Source organism: Talpa occidentalis, unplaced genomic scaffold (genome assembly GCF_014898055.3).
Source record: "Talpa occidentalis isolate TD23 unplaced genomic scaffold, MPIMG_talOcc4v2.1 talOcc4.8, whole genome shotgun sequence".
In the NCBI taxonomy this organism is placed as follows: Eukaryota; Metazoa; Chordata; class Mammalia; order Eulipotyphla; family Talpidae; genus Talpa; species Talpa occidentalis.
Genome location: NW_023605194.1, coordinates 3137188 through 3163473, shown reverse-complemented (window position 1 = coordinate 3163473; position 26286 = coordinate 3137188). Strand labels below are relative to the sequence as shown.

Genomic DNA, 26286 nt, shown 5'->3' with positions numbered 1-26286 from the left:
TTCACCAGAGACAGAGCGGGGAACAGAACAGGCAGACTGACGAAGTACACTGCTGAGGGGAGCAGCGGGCGAGGCAGGAGAGGTCTGCCGCACCATGTGGGACCCTTGCCGGCCAGCCGGGAATCGAACCAACGCTGCAGAGGCTGCAGACAGCTTCACAGTGCGGCACTCAACCCGCTGCACCACCGGGGAGGCCCTACCCACTTTTTCTAACAAAACAAGATTGATCCCCTTTGTCTAGCTCTCTAGAAGAGGCCGATGCCTGCCCATCTAGAGTGCTTATAGAATCTTGTGCTCGAGAACTTTCAGTACTTGGAGTTGAGACACTTTAGAAGAAATTGAATTATAAGAAGGAAGAGTTTGCAGGCTCTCCTGTACTGATTGATCAGTGACCTTTTATTCTATCCACTGCGTGTGTTGCATTTACATACTGTGGGCTAGAGTGAAGCCAACCATATACTCGATTTTAACAGCTTCATAGTTTACTCCTGACAACCACCTTTCATAAATTTTTCACTAGTATCATAAATGCAATTTGTAAAATGTTATCAGGGATCAGACTGATGACATCTGGCGAACCTGGAAATCGGAACTGGATCCACATAAAACTCTGTGTGATGCTCTCATTTCGCGCTAAGCATTTGTTGCTATTGTACATACATCCAGTGTTATTGCACTTCAACTTTGTTTAAGGACTTTATATACATCCGGAGCGTATAAGATAAACATAAGATAAAGCTGCCAACTAGAAGTCATTGCTGTAACTTTCATGACAGTAAGGGTTCCTAACTCCTGTTTCCAATCCTGAAAGTGTAGGAAGTTGTTTTGTTTCAAAGGATCCCTTAACTGCCACCCTCTGATGCCATCAAAGGCCAGCCGCGTCCTCCTGCTCATTAGGGTCTCAACGGCTCTGGGGATGACACATCGGCCAAGGTACAGGTCTGGAATGCCTAATTAAACCAACTGTCCTACAACTGGGTTCCCAAGACCCTTTAAGAACCACCTCCTCACCCTGCTAAGTCACTAAATAATATAAGCATCAACTCAAAGGGAAATGCAGCCAAGTAGGATGGCTTTGACTTCAAAGGGGATTGATAATGTGAGAAAGATAACTAAGTTTAAAGAATATTTGCAAGCTACTGGCATCCTATTGACTTTAAACAAGGAGATAAGGCGACTTTCCCAAGGCTGTGAGCTGGAAGAATGAGTGAGTTGTCAGCCTATCCTTATGGCTGATGTAAATCCAATGCCCTGTACGGAGGCCTTCAGTAGTCGCCTGCCGTTTTCTTCTGCAGGACTGTATTTATCAGAGGAGACAAATTCTTCCTCTGCTGATACATCTATCATTTTAGTACTCGATAGAGAAGTTCAACAGAGCCAATGAAGTCTCCACAGTAGAGAGAATAATGAAGCCATTAGAGAATTCTCTGCAAATGCCCTAATTGTCATTCTCTTGCTGTAGGTAGTAGACATAGATTCTTAATCACTGTGAGCTGGGATAAGATGATAATGCATCTTCTTGAAAATAGTGGAGATTATTTCTGGGAGCAAGGGAGCAGAGCTGGCTGCAGCATGAGCTGGAGAAGTTGCTCTGACCCTGTTCAGATCCTGATGTGGGGCTGCACACGACCCCTCTGGGGGTCCAGGGAGCAGCACTATGAATAGTCCCAGGGCCTGGGCCAGGGTCAAAGAGCTCCAATTGGCAGGTCTGATGAAAAGTCTTGGTTGAGGTAGTTTGGAAATTGGAAATGGGCTGACATATGACTAAGTATAGTTTGAACTTGGACCTTGAAAAATAAACCAAACCCCCTAAAAAGTGAGGTGAAAGGCGAAGCTGTGACTTTGGAAGATTTCTTGGGAGAAAGAACTTTCTTCCAAGTTCTCTAAGGAGAATGAGAGTTCCCTATAAATACCAAGAACTTATCCTATGAAATAACCCTAACCGCAGAAATAAAAAAGCTGGGAATTGCATGCCAGTAGAATTTGGCTCTACATGAGGAAGCATTTTATCTGATCCAAGCTGCCCTGCAATGTGATGTGTGGGCTGGAGACAATGAGCATGCTGTCCCAGTCGGGTGTCTCCAAGGAGGAGATACGATGAGAGCATCACAACATCGGAGCTGGATGGAGTTCAGACACTGGGGCCTTTGCTGACATGATGGTAGTGGTGATGATGGTGGTGGTGATGGTGGTGGTGATGCTGGTGGTAGCAGCAGAGATGGTGCTCATGGTGGAGGTAGAGATGCTGACAGCGGTCGTGTTAATAGTGATGATGGGTGGATGGAGAAGCAGGCGATGCTGCTGGTGAATGGCAAATAGGACTGCTAAGGTAGTCATTCCCAGCCTGAGAAATCATGGTTTCTGAAGAGCTGTTTATTTTAATTTATTCAGTAATTGTAGTGAACAATTACAAAGAGTTCAAAGAGAAACCATTTTAAGTTAACTGGGTCCCTCCTGGGAGATACGGGTAATTTAAAGTGATTTTGTTTTTTCCCCTCAAGTAATTAATAGAACTTCCAAGGAATTCTCCCTCTGCTATGCCCCTCTGAGGATAGTAGTGATGTTTAAAGTTTTCCTCCTCTAATCTTTGGAGGAGTTTCTGCAACATCACACGCAGGACTGGTTCCAGGGCAGCAACATTCCATGCTGGACATGAGCGGATCGAAATGCTGTGGACGGAGCCGTTACCACTGACACGCACCAGTTTGGCAAAGGCACCGACCACTCGATAAAAGCATCTCTACCACCACCTCCAGGCTTATTCACACCCAGCATTTCTGCAGAGACGGTCAGACCAAGACCAGGATCACGTGACCCTGCTGGCATGAACCTCAGAGACTTGGGAGTGGGATTTGATGAACATTCTAGAAGCTGCTGTTTGATGAACACAGGAGTTTGAGGGGTAACCCAGAGTCTCAGCACAATTTTCCTTCCACCCAGACACCCCTTTCAACACAGCCCCCCCACCCCCAGCCCCACTCTCCATGAACCCTCATCAGCCTGTCTGTGAGCTTAGCTGGCCGGCTGTGAACGTGTCTACCCGCTCAGCCGGCAGGAGCTCCGGGGAGGGAATCCCGCAGCAGATCGCCTGCGGGACCCACTGCTGCTTTGACTTCTAGACACAGCCTCCCCCGGGCTTTGAGGGGACACTGCTGTTCCCAGGAGGGCGCCCTGTGTCCTCCTCCTGCCTTTCCTTCTCAAGATTATTCAGCATTGACAAAGGGACTGTTATCATTTTATGCTGATTAACTTTATCTTGGGCCCTGCAGAAACAAGAAAATTTCCTGACATTGCCTGGAAAGAGGGTTAAATAAGCCCTTTGCTGGATAAAATGTTCCCTGCTCTTGCTTATTACCTCTGAAAGCTAACAAGCAGAGAGCGGCCGCCTCGCCTGCCTCTGGCCCTGCATACAGAGGAGGCTGCAGGCACCAGCAGAATTTCAACTGGGCAGGAAGTGCTTGGTCAAAAATGAATGCTGCTTATTCAAATTCCCCTCTGGTCCTCGTCTTATAAAGAGAGAGAAATGGTGCTTATTAGCCATTTGGAGACAGCACCCCAAGGCTTGCTTCTCTGTCAGACTCCAAGCTGAAGGCCTTGACATTGTTCGTGGCCTCATCTCGCCCAGCACCGGTGTCCTTCAGGGAAGATGATTCTTTATCTCTTTCAGGACTGGAACCACTTACTTCTTGCAAGAGTTAAAATCCAAGAAGGCCGCCTTGACTCGGGATGCTTCGAGGTGGCCATCTTGAATTTTCTGTCCTGAATTTTCTAGCATTTTCAGTCTGCTCCCCACCTCCTCCAGGATCCCCCTTCTTTAACAACCAAGAAGAGGAGGTTGGGCCTCGCTGGTGGCGCAAGGGGTTAAGACGCAACCTGTGAAGCTGTTGGCAGCCTCTGCAGCACGAGTTCCATCCCTGGCCAGGGAGCTACCCACATGGCACGGCAGACCTCTCCTGCTTCGCCCGCTGCTCCCCTCAGCAGTGGATTTCGGGTCTGCCTGTTTTCCCCCGCTCTGTCTCTGGTGAATCCTCTCACCCCCCCCACATTTCTGGGTTGTACCCCAGTTCTTGCATGCATAAATAAATCTTAAAAAAAAGAAAGACCGGGAGGCACACGCTCCAGGAAAGGCCGCTCACCTCCGGCTCGCCGCAGTCACACTGCTCTCCTTCCTCCACGTACCCGTTCCCACACTGCTGGCCCCCGAACGGCTGCTTCACCTCGGGCAGGTTGAACAGGCACATGCCCACGCCCTTCTCCAGGCTGGCCTCCAGGTCCTCCCGGCTGCAGCTGCTGAACACCATGGGGAACGGGAACCTGTGGGCGAGCACCGCCGTCAGCCGCGCACCCCGCGCGCTGGCCCGGAGCCCCAGCAGCCCCGTCCCGACACCCTCCCTGGCGCCGCCAGCACGGCCCACCAGGAGGTGCTTTGTCCAAAGAAAAACCCCGTGTTCATCTTTGATGGTTTTTAAATCAACACCTTTAGACAGTCTCCTCACAGACATCACCAGTGGCTGTGTGCGCATCTGCAGGCTCTGCAGCTGTCCCGCGAGCACGCGGTGGCCTCCATGGACGCTCAGGAGAAAATTTACAAGAGGAGCGAGTGGATCAGGCCGGGGCTTGTGGTTCTGAGGACGCGGCCCCCTCCGAGGGCAGGGCTGACCGGCGCGGCGATGGGATCTGTGAGGGGCCCCCCGCCGTCCCCCGAGCACAGCGCTGAGAGGACGGAGCGCCCCCCCCACCATCCCCCCCCCGCGGGCCCAGCTCTCCCCTTGAAATGCCAGGGCCGCAGGGACGCGGGGGAGCAGGGCAACTTCCCTGCAGCATTCAGGCGCCCCCCCGCCCCCCACGGACTAGAGGGGCTCAGCCCTGTCCTGGTGGGCCTGCAGCTAACTCCTGGCCGTGGGCGCTGAACAGAGCAGGTGTGGTGTGGTCACTCCTGGCTGACGGGCTCTGGCGGCAGTGACCTCCAGAAGACGCTCCTTCTCCGTCCTTTCTATGCCCTGCTGCCCGCTGAGCTCAGGGCGCTGCAGGGTCCTAGGAGAGCGGGCGCCCGGCACTCACTGGGCCCTGACCTGCTGCCGGGGGCAGGTGCCCTCTGGAAGAGCGACACACCCCTGCGGAGTAAGCCTCTGAGGCCGGGCCCGTCTCCCACAGCAGCCAGCGCCAACCTGCACGCGGGCGTGTCACAAGCTCTGTGACCAACGCCCTCGCCCGCGTCTTGAGGCACAAGGATTGTAAGGGCCGCGCCAGACTCCCAGGAACGCTCCATCCCGGGCAGGCATGGGGCTGGCCCTGCAGCTCGCCCAAGCGCCCTGTCCCCCGCACATGTGTCCAGGATGACACTAGCAGCTCCCGCTCGGGGGCGCAGCCAAGGATGACTCGTGAGGAGTCCCGGTCACGCTGGCACCGCCAGGGGCTATGTTCTGAGATGGTGCTGAGTCCACGGCCAACCTGGTAACACCCACCCACCCCCTGAGTGTTTTCTATCCACTTCAGGCTAGTTGCCCTGGAGTATAATTCTTATCTACAAATTAATAAGTCAGTCCTGCTCTTGGATGCAATGACAATAAAGCATAAAAATCTTTGTAACTCTCCAGATGGATGGATTATTCTTGCCATCAAAATGATGTTGAGTAGCTCCAAAGGACCAGCCCGCAAGAAACATGTCCACTGAGCGGGGCTTTGTGCCGAGAAGACGCTGGGACACAGGGAACTGAGTGCTTTTGTCTCTTGCAAAGAAATAAGCTTCGTATATTAGCAGTAAATAATCAAGACACAGACAATGGAAGAAAACAACGTAAAAAAAAGACAGAGCTGGACCTGCCCCCCAGGGAGGGTTTTGCTCCAACTCGTGCCTTTGGGGGGCGGGGCCCAGATCTGGGAGATAAGACCATCCTCCCTTAGGGATAAGGAAGGGGGTGTGGTCGCCAAGTCCTATCAGTTCTTCCTGGGAAGGAAGTGACTTTCAGAGAACTTAGCAGTTAATTAGGATAGACAATAGGATGTGTTCAGGCCTGAGATGGGCTTGGAGTAACGGGGTTCAGAGGCGCCTGCTGGGAGCAGGTGGGAGTCACCCGGCTTTCCCAGGGCATCTATTTGTGCGCAAAAATAAGAAATGCGAAGAAGATGCAGCACAGGCCACCCTCCCTGCTCGCGGGGATTCTCTACTGAGGTTTCCTTTTCCAAGAAGGGCCCAATCAGCACACAGCCCCTTGAAAACCCTGGGTGATTTTTGGGCTATCCTTCCACCGCTGTCTGTCTACCTGTCTCTTAAAGCCAAATTCACATCACGCATGGATGTGCACGTCTCCGCAGGACGCAGCAGATGGGCTGAGTCGGCAACGCCGTTCATCAAGGTGCCAGGTGCTGCTGGCTGGGGGCACAGGACGCTTCTCCTCGGAGCCAGCTCCTCCCACGCTCCAAATCTGAAACAGGGTCGTCTGCCTTTCTGCTCCCCCGCCCCCTCACCACCGCAGAGCTCCCTTCTGGCTTGCCGGCCTTCCTCCCCGGGCACTGAACTGGACCAGAGTCGCCCCGACATCCACGGTCCTGCGTGGTCCCCTGATCAGTCGTTGAGAAAGACAAGCCTCCTCCAGGCTCCGGCGAACTCACCGCAATGTGCATTTTTAAAGTGTCATCTATCACCCCCGCTGTCAGGACAGCAGCTAATTGAATTGACAGATAGCAAGACAGACCTGCGCACAGCAACGCGAGGGAGAACTATTCTGAAAAGCAGCCTTTCACTCTTACTTTCCCTTGGCACAGGAATGCTCGACAGTGATTATACCTCCGACCCAGAAAAAACTGCTGTTTTCAGCTCCGGGCAGAGGATTTGTCTCGGACACTGCGCCGGGGTGACCGTGGCTCCTGCTTAGCGGTGACCTGTTTTATTCGACACAACCGCCTGTTCTCTAATATTTAGTACCCACAACACCGGGGGCAGTTACCATGTGAATGCAAGCGTAGAATAAAAGGGGGGTGAAACAGACAGCTGGCAGTTCGGGAAAACTAAACCAAACCTCTTTTCCAAAGAGGATGCCACCTTCAGCCCCCGCCAGAAAGGATGGGGGCGCAACGATGCAGCAGCCACGCGCGGCCAACTGAAACATTATCAGGGCTTACTCAGACTCTGACAACTCTGCAGTCAGAAACTTCTTTTTTTTTTTTTTGGAGGAGCCTATGGTGTGTTCCCCACTGTATTCTTGGGGTGAATCATCCTAAGCTAACTTATCAACCTTGGCAGGAGAAGTCGGGAGTTATCTGCCTTGCAAAAGCTCTCTGGGAATTATCCAGAGACAACTTATTGGAAATTGGGCAGTCCGGGAAGGAGCTGGAACCAGGCTGAATCCACGGGAGCTGCAGGTCACTCTGGGCCGCTCCCTGGAACTTGGGCGCCTCAGTAATGACCAGGCATGCACGCAGTGCCAAGGGGTCCCGATTTCCAGACGCCAAGCTCTGGGGTGACATGGGCCTGCCTGCTGATGGAAGGAAGGACATGGAAGTGGCCAGAGGAGGAAGGATCAAACAGCCAGGGCAGCTGCTGGGAAGAGCCCGCAGCTGACAAACTGCAGGGCAGTAAAGTCAGCATCGCAGGAAATCAGGGACTGGACGTCTTCCAGATTTCTGCTAAAATCGATTGAAAAAAAAAAAAGAAAGAAAACCTCACATCTCCCACTGCTGATAAATGATCAGACGGTAAAGGGATAACTGGTTTTGGAAAAGATGTTGCTGACATTCTGCTTCCCACTAATTTCTTTTGCAGACTAAAATGGAGTTCTATTTTCTCCTGACAACCCAGGTGACAGCTTCAGGCGGCTGGGGTCTCCGCTCCCCGGCCCGCGGCACAGGAGGTGGGGAAGAGCCGAAATCGGAATGAAGCCTGAGTCTGCCATCTACGAAAACCAAAGCTCGGTTTTTACGCAGAGCCTTGGTGACAGTGATGACCACCACAGCCTGGCGGGGAGGGCTGCCGGGCTTCAAACAAAAACTGTGAGTCTGGTTAATTTCAAGGCAATGGGAGATGCTAATTGCCCATATTTATGTGAAAAGCTGCGGGTTCCTTTTTTTCACTCAGAGTTGGCGCTCTGGCGATTTCAGTGACTGACGGCCAGGACGTGGTCCATTCTAGTGCTTACGAAATTTCCAAAGCGGTGCAGAATCTATTGTAACTGTGGCCCGCATGCTGCAGTCTTTAAACTGTAAAACCACAAGTACAAGTGGGTTTGAGAGGAAGATGATTTGAGAAGGCAAAGGAATGGCCCAGGTGTTAGACATGATCCCTCGACTTCACACATCCCTGAGTGTTAGACAAGCCAACAGAGCCCGCCCGGCTCTGGGAAGCTGCTTTTCTCTCGCAAAACCTCAATGAGGACTTGGGGCATTGATAGCCAACCCAAGCACCCACAAACTGACACAAAGATGTTGCTCAGAAACCTGGTACGTGCCATGCCCCTGGGGAGGTTTCAGTTCCTGGAAGCTTTTTCTAAATGCCTTTCCCAAAACTCATGTCACCTGTCATGGGGGCAGCCAGCTCATTATCTTGTTCTTCCACAGCCAACGCCAACTGGGCATCCATCCACCCACCCACCCACCCACCCACCCATCCATCCATCCATCCATCCATTCTCCTAACCATTCACCATCCATCCATCCATCCATCCATTTGCCCTTTTAGTCAAGAGGTATTTGCTGTGCATCAAACATGGTCCGAGGCATTGGGGATTCAACAAAGAACAAAACAGACAAAAACCCTTATTTACTGGAGCTTCAAGTTGGTCCTTTGGGACACTACTGGCTGGGGAGAGACCCAGAATGACTTCTACTCTCAAGCGGCAGGCGTCACAGGCCGCGAGCCCCAGGGTGAAGAGGAAGCCATGAGCGTGGGGTGGGGGCCGGGGAGGGATTGGCAGGATTTCAGCTGTAATGTTTTCACACATGTTCTACCACAAATAAAATGCTGGATTAACGAGCAATGGCAGGAAATAATTCTCTGCTGTTGTAGCAAAACTTGAAGGAGGTTTGTAGAACTAAATGGGGCAGCTTTCCTGCTACCACAAGTCACACAGGGACTCTGCTCTGTCTTGAGCAGGCTTCACTCTCCACACAAAGTCCAGACACGGCCGTGGCTCCCTCTGTGTGGCAGACACACCGGGGGTCAGATGCAAGGCTGCCCTGTCTCATCGCAGCTTCAGCCCAGACCCAGCCAGGCCTCAGCCTCAGCCCCAGTCCTAGCCTCAGCCCCAGCCCCAGCCTTGCCGAGTGGAGCCGGCTCCACGGCGCTTCTTTAAGGCTGTAGTTGGAAGCTGAGAGCTTTTTTTCTCTAACATGCTTTTCTCTTCTCTCTAGGTTTAACGGCTGCTGCAATCTTTTATTTGGGGTAACGCGAAGGTGGAGAGGCAGAGGCCCGGCTCTGGTGATTGAATTTATGACCTGGGGCTTCCACTTGGGCAGTTTGGACAACACAGGCAGCTTCTCTGAGCTCCGGCTCTTCTAGTTTTAAAACAGGCACGATGAGACCCGCCGCCTACTGACTCCTGAAGTCAGACACCCCGAATGCAACCGCCAGGGTCAGAGTCAAGTTTGCCTAAGTGCATTTCCCTCAAGAGGGGCCCTCACGGAGCCGTTCCCCGGCAGCCCATCTCCCTGGCTGCCTCCTCAGTCCATGGCCAGTGTGAGACCGGGCAGCCCCCTGTGCCCACGGGCAGAGGCCTGAGTACCCCAGCTCTGCCCTGATGGGGGGAGAGCCTCCAGCCCCAGAGGCAGGAGCCAGTGATAGGGAGAGGGCGTCAGAGCGTGCGCCGTGTGGATGCACCTGCCTGAACTGCAGACAAGACTCTCCCCGCCAGCTCACGTCCCGATGAGAACGTCTGGACGCGGCTAAATGGCTAAATTACTCCGGCTGGATCATTAAATTGTTTCCCGCCAGTCGGGTTTTAATCTTACTAGAGTTCCTCACAGGAACCTTGTTTTTTTTTTTTCTTCCTTCAAGATTTCCCCTTTTCCTTTACACTTGGAAAAAGGAAGGGAAGATTTTCTCAAACTTTTCACCGAGAAAATAATTGCCCTCAGGGCCCGGGGCGAGGGCCCGCCTCGCAGCTACGTCCTCCTGGCCCCTGTGCAGCCGCCTTCCAACCTGCTCCTTTGCATGTGCTGTTTTCCAGTCTGTCTTCCCCACTGGGATGCAAGTTTCGGGAGGGCAGAAATGCCCCCTCTGTTGAGGCCCTCAGGGAGCCTCCAGGCTGGGGGGCTGGGGAGCAGGTCACAGGCCCGGCTGCCTCCTCCCCTGAGTGGGATCCACGCTTCCCACTCTCTTTTTAACACAAAACTCTCTGCAAACAAAGAAGGAAGGAGTGAGTCATTTTTTGAGTGCGAACACGGCTTTGCGCCTCCTCTAGGAAGGGACATTGACTATTATGCTGACGATTCAGTCCCCAAAATATTCACATGATTTTTCGTCCCCCCATAAATATGGCTCGTGACCCAATGCTCCAAGCAGCTTATTATCAGAGACTCACTGGCATGAGAATCCCCAGAGGTGGGGCTTGCCAAAGGGTCATTTCCAAGACAGGCCTCGTGAGCTCTCCAGACATAAAGCACACGCTCCTGCACTCGGAGACCCGCAGCCGGGAAGGCCAGGCTGTCAGGAGCCCCTGGCAGGGGCCAGCGCAGCAGGGACACCAGGCTTGGAGCGCCCCAGTCCGTGCCAGTGTTCTCTGACTGTTTTCAGAGTTTGGCTTCTGGACTGTTTTGATAAAGAATAAACAAGATCTGTCAGAGGATGCACTTTTCCCTTGAAACCATCTGCGATTCTTTTTGATGCCGTGAGAGCTTAAGACCTTCAAAGCAGCCTCTGCTTCATCTCTTTGCAAGTCACCTCTGGGGCTCAGACTTAGTAACATTTTCACGTTACTCAACCTGAGTCGACGTGGGGGGACATCAGGGGAGGTGGGGGTGTGGGGGTGGGCCAGCTGAGCGCGAGCCCCTCACAGAGACTGAGGCACTGCCCAGTGACCACTCTGTGGCCGCCTGTCCTCAGCGGCCATGAGCAGGAATTCTGAAAAGGCCTCTAACGTTTCTATAGTTCCACGTCCCAGGGCGCTAAATAATGGAAACAACACAGCTGTGTATCTGTGGAGTGATTTACAATGTACAAAGAACATGATCTCATTTATCCACTCTCCCGCTCTCATGGGGACCCGATGAGGTAAGAGAGCCACCATGTTGAGATAATACTGGAGATTAAAAACAGCCTGGGAACTCCAAGCGTGATGGACGACCGAGGGCTCACTGGCCAGCTCGACCTCCCCCTCGCTGTGGGCTTTTGTGATTAATTCATCCATTTGCTTAGGAAGTTTCTTTCCATCTGAGAAAATTAAAAACACCACTCTCTGGGCAGGAATCTGGGATCATAAAGGAGAACCAAATAGAAACGATTTATACAAAAGCACAAGCTCAGCAAAAAAGGAAACTTAGAAATTGCTAATAAGGTACATATAAATCAAGTAAAGATTATTAGCCAACCCCTGGTAAGAAAGAAAAAAGGCTTTTAAAATGATTTGCTAAGCTCCTAACAATACCATTTCTGCCTATGATTTTCAAATATCTCCAGGGTAGTTTGGCTGGGGTCCTCACGAACAGCTGTGAAGACGTCCCTACAAGAAATGGTGTAGGGGACCAGAAACTGCTTTGCCATCACGCCTCACAAGCATGTGGTTCCTGAAGCTGTAGGGGCCATGCCTTCCTCACAATAAGCAGAGGCCAAAAATAGTTTGGTATGTGAGTAAGTGTGATGGGTAGAGGGATGGGTAGAGCAGTGACTAGATGGAAGGATGGGGCTGGAAGTCACACCGTGACTGCCCCCTTGCCAGCAAGTCCTCCAGCAGCCCAGTCTCTGGGCAGCCAGTTAGCAATTGCTTCTTACTCCCAATGTCCCCTTTCAGCAAGGCCAGAGCGTGGGCTTGTCCAGGGACAGCCAAGGACATCGTAAGCGCCAGGTTGTTCTCAAGCGCCAGGTTGTTCTCAAGGTGTACAAATGAAGATGGTCTTTTAACAAGGACATGACTCCTTCCTACTGAACATCTTCGCATTAGCACAACCTTCTAGTTGGGATGGGCCCTTGGGGGTATCAGAACACACAAGAATCTCTAATTACTCTGACTTGCATCAGCATCTGCCTCATTTGAACGCTCCAGCAATGAAGCTGTCTTCCTTTTTTACTGGGTGAGCCAAACCTAGTTTTAGAAAGTCATCCAACAAGGAGGAACAACATAATTCACTGAATCAGAAAAGTCATTTAAACCTCTTAAGAACTGAGAAGGTGGTGTGCATAAGATGTGCCCTCGGGCCAACCACCCCCAAGGGAGGCCATGCCCCCACCTGGTGCCCCCTGAAGGCATGTGCCTCATTTACCCTCACACCCCGCAGCCCGTTTTCACCAGGTCCTCGGATGACCCTGGGTCCATAGGCTCAAATTAAAAGCAAGTGCTGGGGGCGTGGGACCACTTTCTAAACCAAGACAGCACCCCCTCTACCACTTCTCGGGGAGGGCGGTGCTCATGCCTGAGACTCACCCACAGTGTCACGGTGCACTGGGCTCCCTCTCACTACATGGGAAGGAACTTATGGGAAGGAACTTCCTTCTGGAAGCTTCCATGGGTGTTCTGGTCAGAAATCCCAGGACCTTTGTGCCCAGCTGCTTCCTGGTATGCGATTCATGCTGAGCGCTCTCTACAAGCCTGCACGGCGCCAGTACTTGCCCTGTGGAGGGGTTCATGATGCATCCCCCTTTGTCAGCCGCCATCTTGCAGGTGCAGCCCCGCTCCAGTGTGTCGTGGTTCATCCCAAAGTTGTGGCCCAGCTCATGCGCCAGCGTCACTGCCGCGCCCAGGGGGCTGTCTGAGTGGTCCTCCAATAAAACACAAGGGCACAAATGTACAGCTCGCCTCTCTTCAGCCTTATGTCCCCAGCCCCCGCCGCCCATATTTCTTTCATCAACATTTGCCCGGATGCTGCTCCTCGTAAAGAACTGACAGAGCCTCATCAAGCTTTCAAAAAGGATTCAACGTGTTCTATTAAACCAGTTTGGGGGCCCCCTGCAATCTCTTGGAAAACACCTCTCTGTAGAATGGATCGAGAGGCTCATCCTCCTGGGGGACCAGGACCCTTCGGCATGGACCGAGGGGCTGCTCATGGAAACCCTTGGGCTTCTTAATCAGACCCGAGCAGCTGCTTCTGAGCCTGCCTCTCCCTGTCTACTTGTCAGAGAAGGTCGCGCGAGAAGTCCACACTAACTCACGGCAAAGGCTGACCCTCTGGAGACGCAGTGACTGCGACCCAGCCGCACCGCGGTCTTGCTGGCCTTTAGTTCTGTCGTGCAGACTTTAGAGATGGATGGCGGTGTCCTGAGTCTCTGAGTCTGCTGCTGGGGTCCCTTCTGCCTGTGGCTTGGTTTTGGCAGGCGAGGTCTTCAGCGGCGCGCAACGCCGGCCACCCTGGCTTAGAGGAGGGCATGGCGCACAGAGAATCTCAGAAACTGATCAAGGATATATAGTCACGTCACTTTAGCAAACTAAAATCAACTAATTAATGAGTGGGATTGGCAGAAATCATGCCCATGAATGGCACAGCCGGGTAGCAGGGGCACGTGAGTCGGCTCCTGCTCCAGGGAGGGGGAAGAGGTTTCCAGGCAACAGCGACGCTATGTTGTAGGGAAAGTGTTGCTCTTCTTACACACTCTCTTGGAACAGGTGTTTTTATCCAAGATCCCAGGTGGTGGGCGGTGGCATTTACAGCTACAGCGGCCTCTCTCACCATTCCTCAGTCTAAGCAAAGAATGGCGTGTCAAGGAGCCACGTTCTTCTTAGAATAGATGAAATTCCTAATAAGTTGCTTTGTTTAGATTCTACAGTTTCCTGTTGTAGGAAGCTTCACAAATCTGTTTCAGGAAATCAATTCTCAAGAATAACACACGTTGGTGAAGAATGCAGTCCTTGTAAGAACGTGGAGCACAGCTTTAGCAAGCTCTGGCACAGAATACAAGGAATTCATCCTTAAAAAAAGACTCCACATCTGATGCTTTTGTGTCACTGAGTCTCTTGGTTTTGTTTTTAATTGGCGGGTTGTTTTACATTCTTTCACGCCTAGGTGATTGCAAACAGAATGTCTCTTAAGAGATCCTGATAAACAGTTTATATTTGTAATCAGGAAAAAAACTGCTTCTTTATTCATGGGTTATCCTCAAGCCAAGCCCGCTGGAGTCCAGCTAGATAAAGCCATGAGTGTAAGTTACTGCTAAAGTTCATGATGTGCTCCGTCTTGAAAGAATAGAGACATTTTTCATTTGATGAGACGCCTGACTTCGTGATTCCCTTCCTCTTAGGGTCTTGAGTTCTCCCATGAGGCGCTGCCACCTGGCACCCCAAGGAGGCAACCTGAGAGACATGACAGGAGCAAGACAACCCTGGAGCCGTAGAGTTGGTCGAGACATTGTCCTTGCTTATCTCACAAATTTCATAGAAATTGAGGCGCTGTGGCTTTTTCATCCTACTAGCTGCTCCTTTTACATGTGGAACGAAGAGAGAATGTGCTGGAGGATGACCTTACAGGTCCTGTGTTGGTGAAACATATTTCCTGTTGGTTAATTTTGGTCTTGCTCTGGTCTTATGGCAGAATACATATTTGCTCATATTTTCCATATTCCTCTTGGTCCATTTTCTTTAAATGAGGTTGCTCTGCATACTTTCAAGGAAAGAATCTTGATAAAATACTTGTAGGGAAACAGAGTAAGAGGCGGGAGCTGAGGTCATCTTGCTGCATGCTTAGACCGCGTACAGAGGCAGAACCTGTCATTTGTATGAAGAATCCAGTTTCAGGCCTCAAGAATAGTGATGCCAATTTGAAGTGGCCTGGTCAGTAGCAACTGACCATGGGAACATGAAACAAAAATACTTCCTCTTAAGACTGTATAGACTGCTCTGTAAACATAGAGTTGGGGTCTGATTGAAATGAACCGGGCACTGATGAGAACTCAACTTTGCAGTGATTTCTTAGGGGGACAGCCCATCCAAGGCTGCTTGTAGGTTCACAGAAAGCCAGAAGGCAGCCCATTCAGGTCAGAAATCCCAGGAGTGGGCGCAACCACCGTCCAGCCTATTCAGCTTCTATATTTACTGCTAAAGGATCAACATTGCCCAAAGAACAGAATGTTGGGTGGTGGAGCTGCTCTAAGATTGGGAATAATGTATGGGCATGGAGAGAGGAAACACTGGTCGAACAGAGCTCCTTCTGCCCTTCAAGACAAACGGCATATTCCTTGACGTTCACTTGATGGGTGTGGAGGAGTTCACGGTTTCTTGACAGGACAGGGTTCTGTTAAAGGGATGGTGGAATGGGCTCTGAGGACCCCCCGTCTGGGGGCCGGTGCCAGGGGTGCACTACATTTCCAGAGTAGAGGCAGCAGGGGTGAAAACCTTGCCTTTAGTGATCTGGCGGAGTGAAGTGGGGGTTGCCTGTTGGGGCGCCTATCAAAACTCCCTCCCTCTGAAATTCATAAGCAATGAGTCCCAACTAGTCTTCCCATTTTATTTCCTTTTCCAAACATGTATAGCCCATATGTGATTCAATTATTCTTGTAAAGTAATAAACTCAGGTCTCTGCCTTCCAAGAATAAGGTTATTATAAAGACAAATTGGACACTGGCTAGGAGGAATGTGAACTGTCGGCAGTGGCAAGAGTTAAAAACCTCAGACTTTTGGCCGCTGGGCCTGGAGGCAGAAGCATCGGGAAACTGTCGTAATGGGGATGCTTGGTGAGATTCTGGTCCCATCCCAGGGTACCCAGAAGGAGGGCAACCCCGGTGCCCTGGCTCCTCAGCGCTGCGAGGAGTTCCTGGACCGGGAGGCTTTGACCGGAGCCTCCATGGAAACTTTGCTCCATGAAGAGGACAGACAGGCCTCTGTGGGGCTCCTTCCATACTCACCTTCCTGTGTGGTCTTGATGTATTCTATACACAGTCCCGAGAGCACTGTGGGCTAGGCAGGGTCACAGAGCTAGAAGGGGAGGCTTAAGTCTAGCCTGTATCAGAGAAGTGGACAGGGTTCCACAGTCCCAGGGAAGTAGCCACACCCCGAGGCGGGAAGTCTGGCTGGGACCTGTGGTCCGCACTGGGGCTCTGGCTTCCTTACCATGACAATGCCCCCCGACTGCTCCGCGGTGCACATGCTCATGATGGGCGCCATGCCGATGGTGGTCCCCTGGAAATACACGCCGCTGGAAAGCAAAGACAGGACTGTCTCAGGAGGATCTGGGAAGAAGACATGCTCTCACACTTGAAATTCTCTTGGACATTCCTCGACTCTGCAAGTAAGAAAATGCTGAGGGCACGTGGACCCGCGTGTTCAGCTCTAGTTCCTTTAAGATTTACTTTCCTGTTGCGGAATGGTTCCACGACCCTTTCAGATCTTTATTTTCAAGACTCAGACAACCGCCAGTCATACTTCTGTGTTTGTAGGTTGTGTTCCTGCCTGGTTTCTAATGGACTGGAGGAAGCTGCTCCTTTTAAACACGGTCTGCTGCTGGAGGGGCTGAGAGCATCACAGAGAATCACTGTTAACTAACGAAATGCACTAGATGGTTTACTAGATTTTGTTTGTAGCCGCCTTTTGCTTTCCTGTGTAACATACCATGAGGCCAGAAGCCCAAACTCCTTCAAAATGTCCTGCCAATGTAGCTTGAAAAAGTGAAGCTGGCAGAAAAATGACTGTTGCTCTGAAGCCAGCTGAGCGGAAGTAAGTGCCTACAAAGCCTTGGCATCCTGGCAGGAAGCTTCTGGAAGGGGACCTCATGGCTTAGGTACAGGCTTTCTCCTACAGGGAATCTTAAAATCTGATCAGAGTCTAAGGACCTCAAGGCTTATTTAATGCAAGGGCTGTTAATTCCAACCTCATGCATTAAAAATGGAACTTGCGGGCATCTGCCCAGAGGACATGACGCCATCAACTCAACAACGACACGCTCTCCCGTGGCCATGGCAGCACTACGTACAACAGTGAGGACAGGGGACAAAGCAAGAGGCCGCTATTTAAGGACTGATCAGGAAGATGTGGTCCACACCACACCACAGAACACAGTCATAAGGAGACACAAGGTTGTCATTTATGAGGCATGCTGTGTGGGAAATGCTGTGTGATAATGATAAAGAAATACTGGGCATTTATATACACAGTGGATGATTTGACAAAGCAAAATACTTTCTAAAAACTAGCAGACAATAGAGAAGTGAGGTTCCTGAGGTTAAGAGCAGCAGGGAGGGAGGAAAAGGTCGGAGGGCATAAGGGAGAGTGATGGGGGAAAAAAAAGAAAAACATGCAACACTGCATTGTCAAATCTCCTTGCAGGGAAATACGTGTGTACATGTTTCCCTGGTGCGTGCTCACATAGAGTTTATGTATGTTATTTGATCACTTAGCCATTCTGGCAGTGATCAGTTGGACAAGGCGTGTGTGTGTATGTACGGACGATGTTCTGTCCATCCACCCATCATCCGCTCATTTCATCGCACTCACGGCCGGCCGGGGGATTGCAGGTTTTATATTTATATCTATAGACACCATTTTAACAGATACACTTATACTTGTGTATAAATAATAAGGTCCTAGAAGAGGCTAATTTATTTCCAGATGTTCAAGTTGGACAGACTCCATTTGGGAAAAAACCCAAAACAAAACACTCTGACTCTACTTTTAGCAGCTCAGGATTAATCAATGCATAAAATATGAGGCGACCACAAGTATCCACGGCGGGCAAACCTGTGAAAATGGCCAAAGTAAATGATCAGGGAATTTGAACAGCCTGTTTGCACGTGGGCATTTTCTAAAGAGAGAAGGGGGGAGGGCTTTTTTTTTTTTTAACTTTTCATAAATGTTGAATAAACTAGACTGGCTCGCCAGAGAAAAGTGTCTTTGACCCTGTAGTTTTCAGTTCAGGGAAATACCCGAGAAGCAGGGAATAACGGTGCAAACAGGTGATGGCGGAGCCGCTGTCACTTTAAAAAACATCTCCACGCTGACTTGGATTACTATAAGGTTTTTCTTTTAAATACGGAGGTGTCTGCAGCGCATCACCAATAGATGATGCTACGTGAGCCTCTTTCCCCCCAGGTCACTACTTTGACCACATTCAGCGCCCTCGGCATTTCCTTCTCTGGGCGCTCAGGGACTCCCTCCAGCTGGGAGGTTTACAGGTTTGTGTTGAAAGCCCCTAAAACAGGTAGGTTCCTAATGGGTGCTGAATACGTATGGATTGAGAGACAGAACACGGGGTTAATACGCTGCACCTCTGGGGTCCTCTGTCGGGAAGCCGAACCCTAACAGGGAAACAGGAGGAGAAGTGGTTTCTCCCGGATGCACGGCCTCAGCGGTGCTACAACCATTTTTCACTAACAATGAAACAAAACGAGCTGTATGGAAAACAGCCTACTCAGGGCGACTTTACATCAAGACAGAGATGAGGAAACATGTGCACAGGGAAAATGCCCGGCGCTGGAAGAAAGAAATGAGAGAGGGGTGGTTTTACAGGATGTCCAGAGGGAGACTTTCCCATCAGACCCACAATGCCAGCCGTGATGGCCTCTGTCCCGCCCGCGCGGCCTGAGAAATCCCCCGCAGACGCCCTGGTGCCTGCAGACCGGGCTCCGCCTCGGGCCAGGGACACTCCGAGAGCGCACAGCGCTGGGTCTGTCTCTAAGCAAAGGCGAGTCACCCGAGCCCCACCTGATAAGTTGGGCATTGTCGTGCGATTTTCGAGGTAGAAGCTTCATCTTCCTCCAGTCCAGAAATTCGTGGAGGCTGGTGAATGGGTCCTGGCTTATAGAGCACTTGTCGATGTCATTCCACACCTCCACGCCAACCAACACAACTCGAATGTTCAGCGGTCTGTAAAACTGAGGAAGACAGGGGCCGTCGGGATCCCATTAATGAGAACATAAACAACAGGGTGGAACAGATTGGCATGTTTTGATTCATTGACACAGGTGAGAAAAACATCCCCCTGCTCTCTTATTCCCAGAACATTCGAGCTCAAGGAATATTTGCAGTGTCTGACGCAAAGTGTCAGGAGTCTCAGATGCTGCTGACCAGTTAGGTGCTGATGTTTTCAGCCTTTCTGATGTCTGTCCACGGAAGCACACGTCTCTGGTGATGCATTTACCGGTGACTTACAATGTGCGTGTGGCTGTGTGTCACGGCTAAAGCAGTCATGCCATTGTGCGTGGCTGCCAGCTAATATCTACTGCAAGAAAAACAATGAGTGAATTAGGATCTTTGAGACACTCTGCCAAGGACAATAATTTGTTCACTTTAAGCAAAATGTTCTACCTATGAGTTAATGAAAAGGAATCTGCATTAATTTTTCAGCAAAGATTCAGACTTGGCTGACACTATCCTATTCTGTCACCTATAATCCACCTCGGAGGTTTTAATTAAATGAACGAGTCAATATCTTTCAGCATAATAAAGGCACACACAGAACCCTCTGCATGCACTTTTATGGCCTTTCTCCTCACAGCCAGGAGCAAGCTCAGCGACAGTGTCAGGGGAGAGCTCTGGTGAGGGAAGTTCCTCTATGGCAAGGCTGTGAAATGAAGCTTCCAGGAGAAGGCAAGTCTTCCCCTCATGTCCACTTCTGTCCATATTCCTGACCTCAGTCCACAGCCCTTTCTCTGCAAGCCTGGGGCAGGCTTGCAGAAGGGTGGCTCTTCCAAAGGCTGAGGAGGGCTTTGTTCCCGACAGGCCGCTGTGGATGAGCAGTCAGGGTAGAGGTAGGACTTCCCACTACCCGCACTACCTCGATGCCCTGCATGCAGGCCAGAGACAGGGAGGTAGTGCTGTGCTTAGGGTGAAGGAGGCCAGGACATGGGGTCCCCTGGCTGGCTGTCCGATCCTTCAATGCCTGTGGTGTGTGAGACAGGACACAAAGGCAGAATCTTCTTCTTGCTACTCCAGGCAGCCAAGGAGAAAGATGTGGCTGGAGATAACAGCCAAAGACAAGTTCCAGATGTGAGCAGGTTTCTTCTCGGTTGCTAGAAGCATCTGGCCAACAAGTCACAAAAATCACAGGAGCTCTGCAGCTGAGAGCTAAGCCCCATTCCAAAGCGGTGAACTCACATGCAAGAAACTCCCCAAAGCCGAGCCTCTGACCCAGGTCCTGACCCGTGTGAGAGAGGCTCATGGTTCCCTGGCCCATCTCCCATCATCTGGTGAGCATTAGGTTAGCAGAGCAACAGGACTGAACACGAGCTACGGCAGAGCCGCAACCGGTTGCTGCGGGTCAGCATGGCTTCAAGAGACACCACAGGGGCACCACACAAGTGAGTTAACGAGGCGATCGCACAACCCAGCACTGCTGAAGAGCTTGCCTTGAGCCAGGACGGCTTGTCCTTACCTCCCCGGCTGCCTCCAGTCCAGGCTTCCCAGAAACCCCGGTTCCTGGCCTCCTGGAGCCCGCAGGCACATGCTCGACTGCTGTCCTTTGGTGGATAGATCATGTGGGGGATACCAAGGAGCCTGGGAGAAGCAGCAGGAGGCCAGCGGGGTCCCCACCTGAGCCAAGTGCACCCTTGGGCTCAGATGCCCTGTGTGGGCTTCGGGGTGGCAGCTCTTTGCCTCCGAGGAGCGATGCAGGGAAGCTGTCCCCGTGTATGGTGATGCCCACAAATGTGGCTTCTCTGGTCACTTCCTTAGAAGGGGTTTCACCCCCACAGTAGATGCCGCACCCCCCTCCAAAACCCGTGCTCTGAGGAATGGGTTGTGTGTGACCCACAGAAGTGGCCGCGCACCGTCCCGTCCTGCCTGCTCTGCACGAGCCCCCCACAGGCTGCGACGCCCCCTCCAGGGTCTCCCTAGCGAGAGTCGCGCTAACACAGATGAGCTCTAGAGTCAGAGGCAGGGTCCGAGGGCCTCTGTAGCGCTCAGCGCCCCCAGTGACCACGTGTAAAGCTCCCACTGCGCAGTTGAGGGCGTCATGACGCAGAGGTCTGTGGCCGGCGGCCCAGCGCCAGGCTGTAACCGCCAGGCAGCACGGCCACCCTGGCCCAGGGCTCAGGTGCCCTCCCCCGGGGAACCCAGAGAGAAGGTCCCCTGGGGCTGGGCAGCTGCCTGCATGGCTAGGAGCCTAGTCTACGCGCGCGTGGGTCTGAGACCTGAGTCCAGACGCCCGAGGACAGAGGCAGCAGCGTTGCCTGACTCTTGCTGCGGCTCTGCACCTACAACACCTGCCTTGAGCCCCTGGCTACCCCGAGGTCAGCAGGAGGCATGAGGCACAGGGCACGGAGCCCTTCAGTACCGAGATCTGCCCAGTAACAGAGGGTTCAGGGGAGGCCTAGTTGAGGCTCCGGGAGGGCTTTCTGGAGGAAGTGGATCTGAAAAAAAATGGGTAGAGTGAAGGGTGACCCCTGGGGTCCAACACGGGAGTGTGTTTCCTTCAGGCTCAGGTACCTGGAGAGGGAGGAAGACCGTGCACAGGGGAAAGCGCCCCGAGAAATTGCATGCGTGGAAAAGAGCTCTTTCCCAAGCAGGTCACGGAGGTTCAGCCTTAAGGAATTTGCAGCTGGGGCTAAATCCTATTGAGTAGGAAGTAGGACAGATGGGAGGTGAAAGGTTCACGGCGGGGGGGGGGGGGGGGGGGGGGGGGAGCATGGCCACCCCTTTACTGGGCAGGTGCCCCCACCTCTGCAATCTGATGGGGACCTGGGGGCGGCTCTCAGCAACTCGGGGAAGGTTGGCTGGGCGCCCGCGGGCTTTCTGTGTCGGCTCCGTCACCGCATCCTTCTCTGTCACCTGTTCTGGGGCTCCCTCCTCCCCTCCCCTGCCACCCCGTGTAGCCGGCCAAGCAGTTATTATTTCAGAGTGCAAAGAGGGCGCGGATTTCGGCAAATGAGGATGGTGGCCCTAGAACAGTCATTTTGGGGGCTGGGTCACTCCCCCTGATCGGCAGCAGCACAGATCCGGAACCCACGCTAGGGCCTGGTGCTCCCTGCTGTCCCCCGGGCCCACGGGCACACGTGCGCTCAGCAACCCACGCTCTCGCCGCCAGGAACGGGAGCACAGCCAGCCCAGCCAGCTCCACGAGCCCGTCAGGACTTCTCCGAGCTACGTTGTTCTTTAATTACCAGTGCAAGCTGTTAGGAAACCCCCGATCGCTCATTTTTGCTTTTGCAAACTGAAGCAAGCGATGCTATGGGACAGGATGGCAAGAAGCACGAACGGGGAGTGGACGTGCCTGTGAGACGGAGCCATTGCCAGCCGGGCTGGATCTTGCCACGCTTTCCTTTGCCCTCGGAGGCCGGAGAAAGCTATGTCCAGTGCCATCTGAATTCCCAGGGGCCCCCTGCACGGCTGGGACTGTCCAGAGGGCAGGGGGTTGGCTACGTGGGGTTGGATTTCTGGAAAGGCCTTGCCGTCATTTTTCTGAAAACTTGGAAAACCCCATTTGCGTGTTCTAGGGCTGTTTGCAGGACGGTCACTGGAGGTGTCCTCCCTGCTGCGATGGCTGCCTTAGGGTGTGGCTGCAGCAGGGAGAATCACCTGGGGGTCATCGATGATCCTGCTGTCTGGCTGCCCCCCCCACCCGCCCCGGGAGCCAAGCCTGGGGAGTTCCAGGAGCAGGAGGAGCCCTGCTTGAGGCCAGGGGCCACCAGCACGAGAAAGCTCAGCGCAGGAGAGACGGGTGAGGACCATTCACCATCTTCTCACGACATGTAGGAGCAGAGTGATGTGCAACCCACCCTGGGGTGAGCCAGGCCTCCAGGGGCCCTGTGGGCTTTGAAATCACCTTTGCCCTCCCAATTCTCGGTGAGGGGTTTCCCACAGCTGATTGAGCCCAAAGTCAATTTCTGTGTCCAGGACGGGGAGCCCGGGTATCCCTTCTGAATGGCAGCAGTGATGGGGGCTGGTGAAGAGGCCTGTGGGGGCTTCCAGAGAGACCTAGGTAAGAGCCCAGAGGGGGAGCCCTCAAAAGGGCAGATGCACCCTGTTGGGTTCTAGATCTAACTGCAGAGGCCGAGGTCTCTTGGCAGGAAGAGCCTGCAGGGGCTGCAAATCGGCTCAGACCATGGGGGTGGCCCGGGAACCCCGCACTGGAGGAGGGGATTCCGCTTCCAGCCCGGGACCAGGAAGGGGGGCGGCCAGTCGGATGAGGGCACTTCTGTCCCTCCACCCATTTCCAAGCATTTATAGGATCTGAGTGATTTAATTACCTGAAAAAGGACTTACCTTATCAACGTGATTAGCAATCTCTATTAATCGCTGCTTAACTTTCTCCAGATCCTTTCCTTGCCTCTGAAACTTAACAATTTTAAATGTCAGCATTGTTAGTGGCAAGAATATCAATCAAATCTCATCTCCCCAGCTCCTGAAAATTTGAAGACTTCAGCTTTACAAACCACCCGGGATCCTCCCCGGTTCCCACCCTGCCGAGCAATTTCCCGTTCAGGGACTTTCTGAAACTCCCTGAATTTCACCCAAGCCAAGTGTGCATAAGACAGTAACTTCTGCAATTTTTCCAGCCTCATAAAGGATGGAGGCAGTGACATGTTTTGGCAAAGAGAAAACAGACTATTGGAATGCGGTCTAAAGCCATTTCTCATCTCATCAACTTGATTTCAACTTCCTTAGAAATTTCGTTTATATTTGCTTTTAAAAATTAAATAGTAAAAGGAATTGCAGCTTGTGGCAAATAAGTCACACAATGCAGAGGAGAATGGATAAAAAGTGAGTGAATTTCCCTTTCTCTCCTCCACTTTGAGCTTCCAGAATGGGAATAACTTTCTGAGAAATTCTCAAGCTTGTTTTGTCCATGAGTGTTGAGCGGGACTTCGAGAAAACGTCACTGAATTCATAGCATGTAGCAGAGGCAAGAAATGAATCCAGAGAAACTAGCCTAAAAAAAGCTATACGATATTAATTAAAAGAAAAAACCAACTTAGTATCAAGCCATACTGCAGTAGGCTTTTTCTGCTGCATTTCCTTTTTTAAAAGAAAAGTTTTTTAAATTTTCACTGACGTGACATTGGTTGATAGCATTGTATAAGCTTCAAGGGCACCGAGTTGTATCTCGACCTCTGCACAGGCTGCATTCTGCTCAGCACCTGAAGTCTAGTTTCCACCACACCGCAGACTGACCCCACTGCCTCTCACCCCTCTCCAGCAACCACCATTTTGCTCTCACAATCTAAGAATATATATATGTGTGCATGGAGCTGCTCTCAGCACTCATGAGATGCATGCTGAGGGGGTGTTCTGTCCCAAATATTCCTGCATTTCCTTCTTTTTAAATCAAATGTTATTGATTTGCTATTTGTTTACAAAACTATCTGATATGGGGAGCAATTCCTGCTGCCTTCATTCATTCATTCATTCATTCATTCATTTGACTTAGAACATAATTGGACATGTTTTAAATCAAGCTTTTCCCCAAAGCATTTGGGAATATATCCTAAGGCCATCTGCTACTTCCCCCAAATAATTCTTGTTTGGAGAGCTTAGCTACCCGGCCGCTCGGGGGTTTTGTTTGTTTGTTTTGGCAAGCTTTGCTATTATTTTGTAATATCAGATATACTGTGAATATTTTATACTTTATAATATCAGAAAACCACTTTTTTTTAGAAAGTTATTTACAACGCTTTTAAGGACTCATCGAAATGAGGTTAAAGTACGTAATGATGCGCTAAACATTTTCTTTACCCTGTCTTTAAATTTTTTCACCAACTCTACTGAGAAATTTCAGAAAGTTCTCACCTCTCGGTTATCTGCAACAATAACCAGCTCCACGTACTTGGTCATCTTGAGGGTTTCTCTTTTTTGCTGCCGAAAACAAACATGGACTTAAATCCCTTCAACACTTCTCTGGGGCCTCCAACACCTCGCAGACACCTCTCTGATCTAAGCACCTGAGCTGGGGTGACACTTGCCAAGACCACCGACCACCGACTCCCGAGGCTCTAACGCTGCCCCTCCAGGCAGAAGCTACCCCCGCCCCGACAACCTCAGCAAAACCTCAACACGAAAGACCAGTTCCCATGTCATCAGGGAACCCTGAGGAGGGAATCATGACCCCCGCTGAGTCACTGGTCACCCGTCAGAAGCAGTGAAGCTCATCAGTCAGCAGTGCACACAGACCCCGCGCTCCCGGGGGCGGCCAGCCAGCGCAGCCGGCGCACCCGTCGCGAGATCCTAAAGGTGAGGCTGGAGCTCACAGGCTTCCCTTCGCCTTTAGTGTTATCTTTGTCTCGGTTTTGTGATCTGAGAAAAGTGAAGAGAATATACTTTAGAGCAGGAACCGCAGAACGCCCCGCGTCACCCATGCCAAGGGGCTCATTTCGTGTGGCCCGTCAGAAGCCAGCGGACACACGTGGGCTGGACAGCAGGGAACACACCGACGGGCTGATCATCAGGGAACAGCCCAGGCGAGAAGAAGGCGTCCAGAGGAAGCCCAGAGAGGAACCAACAGAAAGAAACAACGTCCAGGGAAAAGCAGACTGAGATGAGTGCCCGGAGCACAGGGGCAGGGGCGGGGCCGAGTGGGGGAGGTGAGCAGGACTTTCCCCAGGGGCAGGAACAAGATGACCCAGGCAGCAGCCATGGGGACGCCCTCTCCAGCACAGGCAGCCTCGGAAGGGGTTCCATTTTAATCATATTTACTCATAAAAAGCCATTTGCCTTCTCCTTGAACGACTGGGAGAGCCCCAGAGGCGTGTTCAGGAGGACGAGGGCGATTTGCTGGGGGGTGTGGTAGGGGGGGTGGCCTTACACAGCAAACACCAAGAAGCAAAAAACAAAGCCTCCTGTTCTGCCATCAAAGGCAGTGGGAGGAGACGGCCGGAGGGGCCTGGGCGGGGGTGCTGCCCATGAGCTCACACTGCGTGGCCCTTCCAGGCGGCCCGTGGCGACCGCACCTCAGCCCAGAGCAGAGACGGCCGAGGCGCGCTGGGCTCGGCCGGCGGTCACAGAGCCTGAGGATCTCGTCTAAAACGAGCCGGGCGCCCCAGCAGGTTTCTGCAGGAAGAGTGTTTGCAGGCGGGCAGTGCCCCCGGCCTCCCCCGGCTGCCCGGCTGTGTGGCTCCAGGTCCCTAAAGAAGCCTGAAACCTGGGGGAGGAGGGAAAAACAGCCGGAGAGGTCCGAGCGCTCACACTTTCTCAGCGTTATGAAAAGTCAAGCTTTGGAGCTGCAGGCGGGAAGCGCGCTGGAGGGGGACAACTCTGTGTTTATAAAGGAAACGAGATTGCTCCCAGGGGT

General features: G+C 52.1%; 1 protein-coding gene across 1 annotated transcript in view; it reads right to left on the bottom strand.

Annotated features, from left to right (window-relative positions):
* The window catches only part of ADAM12 (ADAM metallopeptidase domain 12), a 251932-nt gene that overhangs the window by 47396 nt on the left and 178250 nt on the right, over positions 1-26286 (bottom strand). The window contains exons 7-12 of the mRNA XM_037496121.2: positions 24789-24854; positions 23265-23336; positions 18768-18937; positions 16182-16266; positions 12756-12904; positions 4137-4314 (exon numbers count right to left, since the gene is read on the bottom strand). Of these exons, the coding sequence (XP_037352018.1) occupies positions 4137-4314; positions 12756-12904; positions 16182-16266; positions 18768-18937; positions 23265-23336; positions 24789-24854 (720 nt within the window). The remainder of the gene's footprint in view (positions 1-4136; positions 4315-12755; positions 12905-16181; positions 16267-18767; positions 18938-23264; positions 23337-24788; positions 24855-26286) is intronic.